Source organism: Metopolophium dirhodum, chromosome 5 (genome assembly GCF_019925205.1).
Source record: "Metopolophium dirhodum isolate CAU chromosome 5, ASM1992520v1, whole genome shotgun sequence".
Taxonomy (NCBI): Eukaryota; Metazoa; Arthropoda; class Insecta; order Hemiptera; family Aphididae; genus Metopolophium; species Metopolophium dirhodum.
Window position 1 is genome coordinate 15,952,709 of NC_083564.1, and position 15,434 is coordinate 15,968,142.

The following is a 15,434-nucleotide window of genomic DNA, read 5'->3' on the forward strand; positions in this document are numbered from 1 at the left end:
CTGTAGGCGACGTTCCACAGAGCCGGCCCGAGCACGGATCCCTGTGGTACGCCGCACGACACTGTCCTTGATGACCTCTCGGCTCCGGTCAACAGCGTCCTGTCGGACAGCCATGACCTCAGCATCTCCACCAGGTACTCAGGCGTCCGCACACGTCTGAGCGCTGCGTCGATCACTGGCCACCTCAAGGAATTGAAAGCGTTCTTCACGTCCAGGGTGACCAGGACGCACAGGCTCTTCTTCCGGGGGGTGGTGGCTGCCTGGGCTGCCATGCTCAGGACGCTGTTGACCGCAGACTCGGTGCTGATGCCCTTGCGGAAACCAAACTGGTTGGGCGCTCTCCTGCAGCCTCCGTGCTCGTCCAGGTGCGTCTCCAGGCGTTTGAGGAGGAGTCGTTCTAGCAGTTTTCCGGTCGAGTCTAGCATACATATCGGCCTGTAGCTCGATGGGGCATCCGGGGGCTTGTCGGCACCTTTCCTTAACAGCACGAGGCGGGCCCTTTTCCAGCGTGGTGGAAATGTGAGGGCGCCTAGGCAGTCGTTCATTGTCCTAAGTACTGCATGAGTCTGCGTGGTGACGAGGGCCCTCAAGATCTCGTTCGGGACGCCTGATGGTCCGGGAGCCTTTCCTGGCGAGAGTCTGCGGGCAGCCGCTCGGAGTTCCTCAGCCGTGAACTCGGGGACGCTCCTCTCGAATTCGGGTACGCCGGTTTCGGGGTCGAACATGCCGAACAGGTCACAGACGACCGACGAAGGCTCCAGGCTCCAGTCCGTGGCGGGAGCCGCCGGGAACAGGGAGTCCGCTATCTGGGCCTCTCTACCCCTGGAATCGGCTGCGGGGTCGCGGGTGCCAAACTTCTTCATCACCAGCCGGTACGGTCTTCCCCAGGGATCCTTGTCCACAAGTGAGCAGAGATCAGCCCAGGCCTTTGACTTGGCGGTGCGGATCGCGATCCTCAGAACTTTCTTGGCCGCGGAGTAGCTGCACCTGGCTTCCTGAACGCCCGGGTGGCCGGCGCGCCTGAGGCATGCCTGGTACCGTCTTCGAAGTGCCAGAGCCGATCGGCGTAGTTCGGCAATCTCGTCGCTCCACCAGTAGACGGGACGCCTGCCTGCGGGGCCGGGCCTCTTCTTCGGCATGCTAGCGTCGCAGGCGCCGAGGAGGAAGTCTTCGATTTTGTCCGCCGCCGCGAGGGCCTTCTCCACGCCTGTCAGCCCCAGTACGGGACTCAGGCGCGTGGACGCCAGGTGGAGGCTCAGGGCGTCTGCGTCCAGCTTCTTCACAGTCCAGCCTCGGTGTGTGTCGACTTGCGGCTCCAACCGCGCTTGGTCCTGGTCAGGACTCGCTGTTTGGAAGAGCACGTAGTTGTGGTCGCTCAGAGACTCGGCTTCGGACACCGTCCAGTCCGACAGGGCTACGCCTCTGTAAAAGGTGATGTCGATGATCGAGGTGGCTGCACCGCGCCTGAACGTGGGGGCTGTACCCGAGTTGGCCAGTAGGAGCCCAAGACTGGAGGCGAGGTCGGAGAGCGCCGTACCCCTGGGGTTGCTCGCTCTGGAGCCCCACTCGCTGTGCCAGGCGTTGAAGTCCCCGGCCACGATGACGGACGAGTTGCCCCTGGCTCTGATGGCGTCTTCCAGATCGCCCAGCGCAGCGTTGAATTCAGGCATCGTAGCGCCCGGGCGGAAATAGCAGCTGAAGACGGTGACGTCTTGGAGGACCATCCAGGCGAACCCGTTCCCGGAGCCGCGGAGATTGCAACTGAGGGTGGAGTGGCGGGAGATGCCCACGGCAGCCTTACGGTCGGAGCTGAAGCACCACCTGTCCTCCTGACCGTAGTGGGTCGCTGGTTCGGAGACTAGGAGCACGTCCGCTCTCTCTTCGTCCGCCGTTTGTGCCATCAGCTGCTCCGCTGCCCAATTCACGTTTAAATTGATCTGTAGGAATTTGATCATTGGCCTGCTTTGTGACCTGCCGACATCTTTCTCGCGGCGCAGGCGCCCGAGCCCGGTTTGTGCGGAACCTTCGGGAGTCCAGCAGACTCGCAGGCTACGCAGCGGTCGTCGGCTTCGACGCAGTCCTTCATGGCGTGCCCGATGACGCCACACCTCCAGCATGCCCCGGTTCTGTCGGCAGCCTTGCAATCCCGGGTATTGTGGCCGAACGCGTGGCAGCGGAAGCATCTGGTCGGGGCGAGGGTCCTAGGGCGCACTCGACACATGGTCCACCCGATCGGGACCCTGGTGATGGCGGAGGCCAGGTGCTTGGGCATTTTGGCCGTGGCGATCTGTTGGCCGGATCGGGTGCCCCATATTCGGACGTCGCTGATGGCGTCACGGTCGACCTTCGACGTCGGGTCGTCCTGCCCTGGGATGGCGTTGCGGAGGGCCTCCAGCACCTCCTGGCCTGTGGCCGCAGCGTCGATGTCCAGGACTTCAACCTCCACCTGTATACCGAGCTGGTGGACCTTGCCGATGGCTTGACCGAGCCTATCCGACATGGCCGACACTAGGTTCCTAGCCGCGGTGGTGGAGCTCGCCCCCTTTGGAAGCTCCAAAAGTAAGCTGCCGTCTCGCGTCTGCCTCATCGTGATGCTGGCCCCGAGTTCCTCCCTAGATAGTCCACAGTTGCGGACCGCCAGCACCGTGTCGCGGAAACTCTTACCCTCGGCGTTTCTGACGAGGATGGCTGGGGCCTTCTTCGAAAACCCCGACGGCTGCGGTGGTGCGGCCGGAGGACGGTTGGCCGCAGCCGTCGTTGTTTTCGGTCTTCTTGAACGCCTACCAACGACCCTGGACCAGTCTTCGGCCTCGGTCTCCATGCCGGTGTCGGCCTCGGTGTCCGGGGGGGGAAGGTGGGCGGATGGATTCGGTGGACGCTTTTGACGGTTGGCCGCAGCTGTTCTCCTTGCAAGACTCTCCCAGTGCGCTGGGGTGAGCTCCATGTCAGTGGAGGCGTCCGACGTGGACTTTCCGGTGGTGGGTCCGGGCAGGTCCGCAACGTCGCCGTTCTTCTCCAGCAGGGAGTCGACCGTGCTGTAGGCGTCGCTGGTGCGGTTCAGGATTTTTTCGATGTGGTTACGCAGGTCTGGGTCCGAGGTCCTCTGCATTAGTTTCTTTGTGTCAGCGGCGACTGCCTTCAGGGTGGACCTGGCCTTGTTCAACTTCTCCCTCAGCCTGACACTCCAGTCGCTGCTACAGGGTGTCTGCGCCGATGCGTGGCTGGTCTGGCGGTCGTCCGCCACCTTTTGTTTTTTAGTCGTCGGTTCGATCAGAGCATTGGTGACCAAGTCAAATGCTTCCGAAGCGCTTAAGGTCGAGCGGCTGGACCCCGATGACGGGGTCGGGTCGGTAAGGTCTATCTCCATAATGGAGGGGGGGTTCGGCATGTCACCTGGGGCCAGGCCCCGGGCGCCTTGTGGAGGAAACGGCTTCGCTCCTTTGTTTTCTACAAAGTCCAGAGACCGCGATTTGGGGGTACCTCTATCTCCGCCCCTGGGGGGGATAGGGGGTCCGGGTTTGCGGGGTCTGGTCGGCGTCGTCTAGAACTGCTAGGGTTACGTCAAGGGGGCAAAACTTTTTTCCCGAACCTCTCAGACCACTTCCGGCCGAGATATCGAGGAAAAACCACGAAAAAGCGGGGTTCCGCTAGCAGCGCTTGCGTCGAGTCCGGAGACCGCGGTTTTGGAACGCCTCTATCTCAGCCCCTGGGGGGGATAGGGGGTCCGGGTTTGCGGGGCCTGGTCGGCGTCCTCTAGAGCTGCTAGAGAATCGTCGAGGGGGCAAAACTTTTTTCCCGAAGCTCTCAGACCACTTCCGGCCGAGATATCCGAGGAAAACCAACAAAACGGGGTGCCGCGGAAAAACGCGAGCGGTAGCGGGCGCTACGAAGCGTGTAAACACGTGACTAGTGCGTGTTGGATACGTGGAGCGTACGCGGAGAAGGGTAAGCTGCGATAACGGAGCGACCTGCTGCGGAGTACGTCCTCACTGAACGGCAGACACGTCTCGACTGAACGGCAGACACGTCTCGACTAAACGGCAGACACGTCTCGACTGAACGGCAGACACGTCTCGACTGAACGGCAGACACGTCTCGACTGAACGGCAGACACGTCTCGACTGAACGGCAGACACGTCTCGACTTGAACGGCAGACACGTCTCGACTGAACGGCAGACACGTCTCGACTGAACGGCAGACACGTCTCGACTGAACGGCAGACACGTCTCGACTGGACGGCAGACACGTCTCGACTGAAAACCTAACCTAACCTAACCTAACCTAACCTAACCTAACCTTTTTTTTTTTTTTTTTTTTTTTTCCTGTTTGAACCGACGACGTCGCGGGAATTGCTTTCGCATTACTTCCGCGACGCCGCCATCGTTTATTGAAATTAATAATGTAACATTATATGAATTTAATAACACACCTTTTGTTTTTTGTCCCTTAGTGGGCGCACATTAAAGTTAATTTTTAACATTTTATTAAGAAATGACATTGTTGGCTTAAGGCCCGCTGGTTGCTTTGGTAGACTTCTCGACCCGGCTTTGCTGCCCGCCAGTCTTGAAGTCTCGTTCGTTGTCTTCCCGGCCCGGCTTGTTAGCCAGTCGGCCTCGGGTCTCGTGCGTTGCCGTTCTCCTTCATTTGTTTTGGAGTTCGCGTCTCACCGGTGACGGTTTGGTCAGTTTTCCTTCTGTTTCCTCCGTTCGTAGATCTTCGTGCTGCTCGGTGCGTAGACTGACCGGTCGGCGGTTTCTTGAGGCGTTCTGACTAGCGCCCTTTCTCATCAATCGCGATCGCCCGGACGGTGACGAATCGTGCTGCGGGCGTCCTACTAATGCCCCGGCGCAAACCTCCGCTGGTTAGGTCAGGGCAGTTTCGGATGATGATACTGGGGCGCTGAGTTTACTAACCCCTGGGTCCCCGTCTAACCTTCCCGGTCGTCTGTGCTTCGAGCCTTCGGCCTGTGTTGTTGTCGGTGGTTGGAGGGCGATGTTGGCCCTCCCTGGTCGCTGGTGTTGACCCGCCGGTGTTCGGTTTTATACAGTTTTCCTTCTGTTTCCTCCGTGTCTGGTATGCTGCGTGCTGCTCGGTGCGTCGACTGACCGGTCGGCGGTTTCTTGAGGCGTTCTGACTAGCGCCCTTTCTCATCAATCGCGATCGCCCGGACGGTGACGAATCGTGCTGCGGGCGTCCTACTAATGCCCCGGCGCAAACCTCCGCTGGTTAGGTCAGGGCAGTTTCGGATGATGATACTGGGGCGCTGAGTTTACTAGCCCCTGGGTCCCCGTCTAACCTTCCCGGTTGTCTTCGCATCGAGCCTTCGGTCTGTTGTCGGTGGTTGGAGGGCGATGTTGGCCCTCTCTGGTCGCTGGTGTTGACCCGCCGGTGTTCGGTTTTATACAGTTTGCCTTCTGTGCCTCCCCCGTTGGCCGGAACCGGAATTCCGTTTCCAGTCGGCACCACGTGGAGGTGGGGGTAGGACTCTGCCGACCAACCTAACCTAACCTAACCTAACCTAACCTAACCTTTCGGTCTTCTTGAACGCCTTCCAACGACCCTGGACCAGTCTTCAGCCTCGGTCTCCATGCCGGTGTCGGCCTCGGTGTCTGGGGGGGGAAGGTGGGCGGATGGTTTCGGTGGACGCTTTTGACGGTTGGCCGCAGCTGTTCTACTTGCCAGAATGTCCCAGTGCGCTGGGGTAAGCTCCATGTCAGTGGAGGCGTCCGACGTTAGTAGTATATATTTGTATGTTCACAGCCAGCTTTTCCACGGTAAAAATTTTTTTTCAAGGGGGAATGTCCCCCTTGGAGCACTCAGATTTACCGTGTAACACATTTCACACTGATTGTTAGTAAATTTTACCTCGAAAAAATGTGCTGTATTTCATTTTTACTCATGTTGGTTACACTGATTTTTTTAATAATGATAAAAACATTATTTATTATTTACAATAATTTTAAGCTGATTGCTGATTATTTTTTTCATATTCAGTTACTAATGATCCATCGTTCACTCAAGTCGTGTCTCATTTTTCTTTATTTTCTCAAAGTTTTATTAAATTGTATAAGTTATTTAATTTCTTCAAAAATGAATTTTCAAAAATGCGCAAACGATGTCCAGTCATTGGTCGATCAAATACGATTCAATTCAACGCCAGCGTATCCAGAATTCTCTGCATTTGTATCTAGGTTACGATCTTTTAAAAGTTTTCCTCCAAATACCGGTCAGAATAAGTACAAGCTCTCAGAATGCGGATTTTACTATATCAATCTCGATGACGCAGTTCAATGTCATTGGTGTGGAGTAATTCTACATAGTTTTGAAATCGATGATAATTGTTTTATAGAACATACCCGATTCTCACCAAAATGTTTATATGTATTATTAATGAAAGGTAATCAGTTTGTTCAAAAAGTCTTAAGTAAATATTGTAAAACCGAAGTTATTTGTAATTGTGAAACCGGTTCGTACGACACCATTTGTTAAATCATGTTTTTTTTATATAATATACTGTTTATAATATTTGCTGTATTGAATAAAAAAAAAAAATAAAAAAAAATTGAATGTTTTATCTTAAATGTTTTATTATTCGATTTAATATCTTGTGGACGTATAGCCTAGCGGGTTAGTGCGTATATAATAATTTAAAATGTTTTTCAGGTATCAGGTTAGTAAGTATATGTAAATTCCCTCTCTAGTATGCACTAATTCGCTAACTGTACGTTCACATTTTTTGCATTTTTTTTTTATCCGAGTTTTTAGTATATAATATGACTGCAAAGGAAAAAACTAACAGTCCAATGTATAACTCCTAACAGTTATATCCTACTTTTTATTGTGTACTTTTTTAGCAAAAAAAAACTTCATTATGAGTCCACCAATAATTGTCTGTAAGTCTACATTCGACATCCGAGCTTTTAACAAGAAAAGTATTACAGTTGGATTACTAATTAATAAGCAGATTTCAATTATTTTATTATTAGAATGTAAACTTTCAAAGAAAATTATTACATTAAGTTTAGAAGAATGGTTCACACTGATGTCTGAATCTAATTACAATTCAATTATTAATAACCTAAATACCAGGGTGAGGCGTGTAAAGATTACCGATTCCTTTTCATATTCAATTAATGTTAAACAGAGTTCAATTACCCTACATCTAAACGAGGAATATATTACCTTGACACACGTAGATTTGTACCGGCTTCGTCAATTACAGAATTTGATTGATTTGTATGTGGTAGACAAGCAAAAACGTTTAGCAAATTATCAAATAACTTTCAACACTGCATATGACCTAATTAAAAATGATGTCCGTGGTCTGCCATCCACTTGTCAAAGGAACGAATTTACCAACCAATATATTCAAAACTATGATTTTAATTATTATAATCATTTACAGAACGATGACACATCGTTTTTATATGAAATATTACAATTTCATTTTAACACATTGTCCGATATGATTTTACAAGATCTAATAATATAAAATATATAAATATGTTTAATAATTATTTATTTAAAAAATAAAAACTTTTTTATTCAATAATAAACTTGCTTTTTTTTCTTAAATTACATGTTACCTTTAATCATAAAGAATAGTTTTAATGCGTTTTAGTTTCAAATTTTATGTTTTCAGTAAATAAGTAGATTAAATTTTGATAGTACAGAATTGATAGCAATGTTTCAATTAGAAATTTTTTTTCTCAGACATACTATATAGTTTATAGGTTTATGTTTTCCAAGACCTTTGAGTATTGAACAAATAAAAACATACATGTATAATAATATTTTGTTTTATTAAATGAAACTCATTTTTCCGTATAATAATCAAACAACCGTCTTGCTTTTAATAGTTTGACGCTTTGGATCGGTTAGTAATTTATCAAATATAATTTGCATTGTCTCATTAAGACCAGTATGAAGTGTTTGATCTTTTGATTCGTCGGTCGTATACAATCTAACAGTAGCTTCACTGAACTTCCATCTATTACAACAAATTATTTTATTTAAAAACAAAAGAAGTAAATAAAATCAGTAAAAAAAAAAACAGATTCAGCAATAGTTTTTAAATTTAAACCAATGTATTTACCTGTCCTTTACTGGTACATTCTCGATGTTAGTAACCTTATAATGACTTAGCACCCAAAGATCCTTTCCTTTTTCTTCAAAAGGCGTCTTTATTGTCACAACGCCATCTCCTTGTCTGAATGTTAGCGAATTAAATACTTCAACATCAAAATCTTCTGATCTCAAGCGTTCGCTGATATTATCTCTGTATGATGCATTCTATAAAAAAAAATAAATTATTTATGCTATCATTAGGAAAAAATATTATTTTTATTACCATTTTATTCTGCTTCTTTTTCATAGGTTTTTTAACACTTGTTTTTTCTGCAGAACGTTTTGATCCAGGTTTTGTTTTTGAAAAAGACGGTCTTATATCAATTGATTCGCTAAAATGTTCATTCTGTGAAACATAAAACATAGTATATTATTTTTTACTGTTTTTTTCCATTATATATTTTTTTCTATGTCCCAAGAATTATACCCAAAGCGTTGAGTAATGTTACGACGCACTTCCAATATACTATGTTATAATCAGTCATTTAATATTATTTTAAGAATTATAACCATAGCGTTGAGTGGTGTTACGACCGGCCTCCAATTTTCTATGGTTATAAGATATTTAATAAGTAGTTACTAACCTCTGAATCAGTTGAAGCAATTGTACGGTACGACATTTTATTTTGGTAGTATTTCTGTTGAACTGAGCTTCTTGTCCTGGGATGAAATCTTGAAGACTGGTGAATATTAGAGAATACCCTCTGTCTTTTATACACAGATTTTTACCACTACTTCAATAATTAAGTATACAAATGGTCATAGCCTTACATTATAGAAACCTGCTAAAACATGAACATACAGGTACAACAGCAAAATCACATTACATGACTTTAAATTGACGCTAACATAACCTATCCCAGCCAAATGTTTATGACATTCACCTTTTACCATGGTCAATACCCTCCTTGAATAAATTTCTACAATAACCTTACCTTAGATGGGTGCTGAAACATGTTCATATACAACAGCAAATTACATTACATGAATTTAAATTATTACAAACAGGATTTAAAATAAATTAGAATGTATACATTCATTCTCAAAAACCAATTACATTATATGAATTTTAATTGTTGCTAACATAACCTGTCCAGCCAAATGTTATCACATTTACTAAATGTCAATGCTTAGAATGTATACATTCATTCTCAAAAACCAATTATATTAAATGAATCTAAATTGCTGCTAATATAACCTACTCAGTCAAATGTTTTCACATTTACTTAATGTCAATGCCATTATAATATTAAAACAGGATGTAAAATAAGTTGAAATGTTTAAATCCATCACAAAAAATTCTAATGAGAGAAGAGAGGGTTATTTTCGGGTATAAAACCCAGAATTTCTTAGCTTATCGTCATCAGTTCAAGCAACAGCAGTTCCAAGAGCAGCCAGCAGCAGAACAGTCTTCTTCGCCAAAACAACAGCCAGCCAGCAGTTTACCAAACATCTTCAATAGCCAGTCAAAAGATTGTCAAAACAACTCTAACAAATAGACCAGCCATCATACTTAGAAAAAGTACCTCAATTTCTACAAGCTATGTAAGTACTTTTTTTTTTATTGTTATTATTTAATTTAACATCATATTTCTTTTTTTTAAAAAATAAAATAGAATAATAACAATTTATTGTTGTAATGATAATACAGTTTTATAATATTACTATGGGTATTGAGTGTTTAGACTTAAAGATTTTTTTTCATAGATTATTTAAAATAAAAACATTAAAATAGAAGTAGTTGAAAGACGGTTTCTCAACTCTCACTTTTAGTCACTACTATAATATAAGCTGTTTTCTTTTTTTTGTTAAGTTATGATCAAGTAACAATAATACGTTATAATTACACCATAGAGTAATAATACTAAAATGAATTACACCACGTCTACAGTATAGAAGATAACTGATGTACCATACTATCATAGATTTACATAGATAAGATAGAACATCGGGCTTATCATTCATCAATAATATTGATAATTATTACCTAACCTCAAAAATCTTTAATAGTCAATCTCTTTCATGATAATTACTATAGATACCGTTATCTAGTAGTTGTTGCACGATACCTTGTTTTTATCAATGTTAAAATACTATAGCTGATTATAAATATTTGTTATAGATAACGTGATTGTTGTATTACACGTGTAATATTATCTTACGTAAAATGTTTTAATATAAAAAATTTTTTTTATTATATTAAAATATTCAATAATGTTTAATGACTGTATAAAATATATCCTAAAACGTATATTATACACATATATAAATTTAAATTATTTTTTCTATAATGTTTTTTTTTATTGCTTTTACGTTAAGATTATTCGAAAGCTGCTGTCGCACGTTGATAGTAAACACGTAGTTGCTTTCGTGACAACGTAATGTTACCGTACGAACTCTACGATAGTTACAATCGCCCTATCTACTATTAACTAACATATAAATTATCACGTTTTTTTCTATTATCGTGTGACGTAGCTTCACTAGCAACTAAAATTTTATTTTTTATGATATAAATGCTATATTGTCTAATTTTTAAAGTTTTTTTATTTAGCTTTGAATAATATAATTAGTTATTATTATATATACGTATATACGTACATTCGTTGTTTTATAAATAATCGCTTTAATAATTAGATTTATATAATATTTTATATTTTATACTAATGTATTTAGTCAAAAATTACAGATAATGAATTTTTGGCATTCATATGATTTTTGTAATGAACAAATTCAATATTATGGAGAACAAATTGTAACCTTAACGAAGATGATTGATGAAAATAAGATTAAAGAAAGATATGAATATAAAGATCTCAAAAAAAAAATTAAAAACCTGAAATTCATTATTTATTTAAGTAGAACAAACTCTAACCCAAATTTTTCTTATATAAAAGATTTAAACGCAAAATTAGTTTTATTAAGAGAAGAAAAAATGGATATATGTAAAAAATATAGTGATTTATATGTTACGAATTTTCGTAAGCGAGAACACTGTTTCGGTAAAAGGTTAGATTTTATTACAACAGCAGAATCTAAGCGCGAAAGATTTAGATCAGGTTAAAATTTTTTTTTAAAAATTTGTTATGAATAATTAGTAATAATATTATAAGTTTATATTTATGTATATAGGTATTCAATGTAATTTTCTTTTTTTGATTAATACATACAAATTTTTAATATAAAAGTTAAAAAACATAAAAAATAGAAATATGTTGGAAATAAATTATTGTCATTAATATGCATTATTTTTTTTTATCTGGCAGATAGTTTACAAATTCTATATAATTTTTCCAGATTTTTTTTTTAAAAAAAAAGAAAAAACATGGAAGCCAAATCGTTAATTCACGAGCAAATCATTCAAATATTGGAACAGCAAAAAGAAAATGATCATGCTCAAGATGTTGACGAAAAAATGTTCTATTCCAATATTAAAAATATTAAAATAAAAATTCAAAAAGCGGTGCTGAAAGAAACCAGAAAAAGACTTATTGAAGAAAAACAGAATTTAATAAACGAATTTAAACATTTAACATATATAAATTATTTATGCGAGAAAAATATTCAAAAAGGTCTAAATAATTTATATAGTAAATTAGATAATGTCGAATAATATTCTGTTTTTCAATAAATAATTAAAATATTATTTTTTTTTTTTGTTATTATTTATTATTTTATCATATAATTATTATTGTGTATATAAGATCTGCTGGTATGATAAATGTTTTCAAATAAAACTAATTTAATAAAAATGTTAGGAAAAGTGGTTTAGATTTAAAAAACGTATCAATTAGTTAGTTTTTGAAATTCTATGTAATTTTCAGAATCATGAACCCAGAAATAAACGTAATTAAAAGCAGAATTCTAGCAGCAGAACAGCAGGTGCGTGACAATAAACGCTATTATATCGAGAAACGGAAAGCATTTCGAAAAGTATTTGTAAAAATTAATGATAGTATGAAGAAAAATTCATTTTTTAAAAATAAATTGATAAATGAACATAATAGATTCGAAAACTATTCAAGTGAATGTAAAGCAGATATTCAGTGTCGGTTAACAGAACTAAACAATCGGTTAAGAGAATTAGAATCTGAGTAATTTCTTATTATATTAACCAATTCTTTTTTTCTTTGTAATAATTTAGAATTAATACTTTTATTATATTTTGAAAACAATATTCTGAATTGCTTGCATAAGATTTAAAAAAAAGAAGTTGATGTTATAATAAATTTACAATATTATGATTGCTTTTACCTATGTTTTTTTTATTTAATCTATTTTTTCAGTTTCATAATGAAAAGAAAAACGGTTACAAAACACGAGCGAATGTCATCTTCTGATGAAGGTTTATTTGAAATCGAGAGATTTAAGAAATGTTCAAAAACATTTTTGATTAAGAATACTTTAAATTTTATAGACTACACGCTTTTTTTTAACTATGTTAGAGATAAATTAATTTTAAAGTTAAAAGAATCATGTTTACAATCATCTATAAAATTTAATTTACATGTGGATAGCGTATACGAAAGAATACTCACTCAAGAAGTTCGGGACATAGCTTTCAAAACTTCTAATACACTTGCATGTAATTCATCCGATTTCAATAAATTACTAAATGGAATGTTCAATAAATTATTATCTGAACAAGACCAGTTTTTAGCGAAAGGATCTGGGTGGTCCCTTAAAATTATAGATGTATTACAATTGAGAATTAATACAGTGAATCCTCTCAGAGGAGGAACGTATCTAGATCTACCTGAATATATAAAAGATAAAAGAGCAATTATAAATGTAAAAAATAACGATGCTAAATGTTTTAAATATTCAATACTATCTAAGTTTGATAATCGATCGAATAAAACTTATTTGAATAAGAAATATTTTAAAATGTTAGAAACAAAAAGTGGTTTAGATTTTAAATGTATTGATTTTCCAACACCAATCAGTCAGATGAAAAAATTTGAATGTACAAACGATGTATCAATTAATATTTATAGTTTAAATGATAAAAAACATATTTTTCCTTTGTATATTTGTAATACTGAAAGAAAAAAACATTTCGATCTTTTTCTGTTCAATAATGATGAAACATCACATTACTGTTATATAAAAAATTTTTCAAGATTCGTTAGAAGTCAGAAAACTAAAAATTAATGACTTAATGACTCAGTTTAAAAGCGTTATCTAGCGGAACAAAATACAGCAGTATTATTATTTTCATTGATTTATTTACCACTAGATGACGCTTTTTGTTTTTATCGATTGTAGATATATATATAGTTTTCAAAACAGACTAATTAGGATCAGGAGATCATGTGAAATAATTAATTCGACTTAATAAAAAAACTGATATTTTATTTTATTAAAAAATAAATAAATAAATAAATAAATATTATACATAAAAAAAACATTATTTTAAAATATCTGATGATGTTATCCACGAATTTTGACTTGAATCAAAACCTAACCATTTAACAAACATTTTATTCCCAACTTTTTTTACAATACGTTCAATGAGAAAGGTGTTTGGAAAATCAGTTAATTTAATTTCCTGTTCATAAAAACCACCTAAAATTACACTGCCTGATTCATCCTTTAGTTGATAAGTAACTGGATTTGTCTGTAAAACTTTTGAAACTGTAAATATTTCCGTTGTCCAATTTGGTGTATATCCTTTAGTAAATATATGTTTATACTTAGATATTCGTACTTTATCGTTAACTTTAAATTTTGGTTTATACAATGTTTCAGAAATTATATATGTGTTAAATGTAATTCTGTTTGTATCCATTCGAGCTTCACTAGGTGTACATTTGATTGTTCTGTGTTTTGTGTTATTATAGTTATGTGTAATTTTTGATATTGTATTGTACCAATTCCATGTGCCTGTTGCAGTAAAATGTCTATATATATTATTTTTAAGAGTTCGAATCACACGTTCCGCGATTGAACATTTGATAACACTGTATGAACTGTAATGTTTAATTTTATTTTTTTTCATTAAATCTTGGAATTGGACATTGTAAAATTCTGTACCATTATCTGTCTGTAAAAATTTTGGTTTAGCTTTTTTCAATATATTAAACATTCCTTTTGTACATTCTTTACCTGATTTATTTTTCAGCGGTTCCACAAATACATATTTGCTATATGTGTCTATAACAATTAATATGAATTTAAAACCATAATTTTTTTTAGAATGAGATTGCATATCCATTAAATCAGCTTGCCAGAGGTCGTCAATAAACCGTGTTACCACACTACGTCTAGGAAATATTTTTCTCGCTGGTCGATGTAGCTCGTTAGCTATACTCTCTAAGGTTGTCATTATACTATAATATTTCTCTCACGCAGTTCTTCTAAAATAGATATAATTTCATTATTGACACCAGTATTACCAACACTTTGTGATGATGTCAGAAGATTTAATCTAGTTACTAGCTCATTCGGATCGTCATAATAAACTAATTGTGTTTGAGGTAATACATCTTTATATAAACCTCTGCCTGTCTTAGGATCAGGTGATGAAGTAAAATTAATCATATCTGTAGACATGTGATCTGCAGGTGAAAAACTGCTTGCTGATTGATTAAAATCAAATGGTTCAATTTCTTGTGTTATTTTTCTACGTTTAGCGTTAAATAACCCAAAAGGAGTAGAAGGTAAAGTATTGTTAAATGATTTTAAGCTAATTCGAGGAGTTGTATTCTCATTAATTTTAGCTATTTCTTCGTTAAACTGTTTTTCCTCCATTTTCATTCGATCATACAACGGTTTTACAACAGTCATCCATTTATGGTACCTCGAGGTTCTAGGTTTTCCATCTGCTTTTAAATGGACTCCAGAAGTTTTCAAAATATTGTAATAAGATTCTATATCTTCTATAGTTGTTTTTTTTGGTTCCTTCTCACATAATAAAGACCATAGTCCTGGTGTAAATTTATAATATTTATTAAGCAGCAATAATTTACCGTGACTAAAAGTTGCAGAGTGTTTTCCTATTTTATACGAATCACTATCTTTATCATAATGCAAACCATAGGATTTATCATAACGCGTTGATTTAGGACGGTTATTTAAAAAATTTTCAAATGGTGAATTTAATTCGTTACCATCATCATCTTCACTAGTACATGAGGTTTCTGATTTATTTTCTAGCTCAGTTGACTGTGTGTTCCATATTTCATTTTGTTTTGTATGTGTACTCAATGGTTCAATTATTGGCTTAAATGCTTCACGGAAATAGTTTTCAGAATCTATAACACCGCGTTTCATTTCCATTATTTTTCGTTTAATATTTTTTTTT

At 39.0% G+C, this 15,434-nt stretch overlaps 2 protein-coding genes across 5 annotated transcripts; one reads left to right on the top strand and one right to left on the bottom strand.

Annotated features, from left to right (window-relative positions):
• Positions 1-7,782: 7,782 nt before the first annotated feature.
• On the bottom strand, positions 7,783-10,027 carry LOC132945806 (uncharacterized). Its single transcript, XM_061015575.1, has 4 exons — positions 8,713-10,027; positions 8,352-8,474; positions 8,097-8,293; positions 7,783-7,991 (listed from the first exon to the last, which is right to left on the bottom strand). The coding sequence occupies exons 1-4, from the start codon at positions 8,746-8,748 to the stop codon at positions 7,835-7,837; spliced, it is 513 nt and encodes a 170-aa protein (XP_060871558.1). The 5' UTR covers positions 8,749-10,027; the 3' UTR covers positions 7,783-7,834.
• Positions 9,537-13,865, top strand: LOC132945805 (uncharacterized). 4 transcript variants are annotated; one of them, XM_061015573.1, is made up of 2 exons: positions 9,537-9,673; positions 12,415-13,865. In XM_061015573.1, exon 2 carries the CDS (start codon positions 12,422-12,424, stop codon positions 13,280-13,282), a length of 861 nt encoding a protein of 286 aa, XP_060871556.1. In that variant the 5' UTR covers positions 9,537-9,673; positions 12,415-12,421; the 3' UTR covers positions 13,283-13,865. The 4 variants fall into 4 exon arrangements, 2 of the variants coding, with proteins under 2 accessions (XP_060871556.1, XP_060871557.1); XR_009664602.1 differs by lacking the exon at positions 12,415-13,865 and adding an exon at positions 11,953-12,336 and having other exon boundaries at positions 9,538-9,673; XR_009664603.1 differs by lacking the exon at positions 12,415-13,865 and adding an exon at positions 11,426-11,790 and having other exon boundaries at positions 9,556-9,673.
• Positions 13,866-15,434: the final 1,569 nt, after the last annotated feature.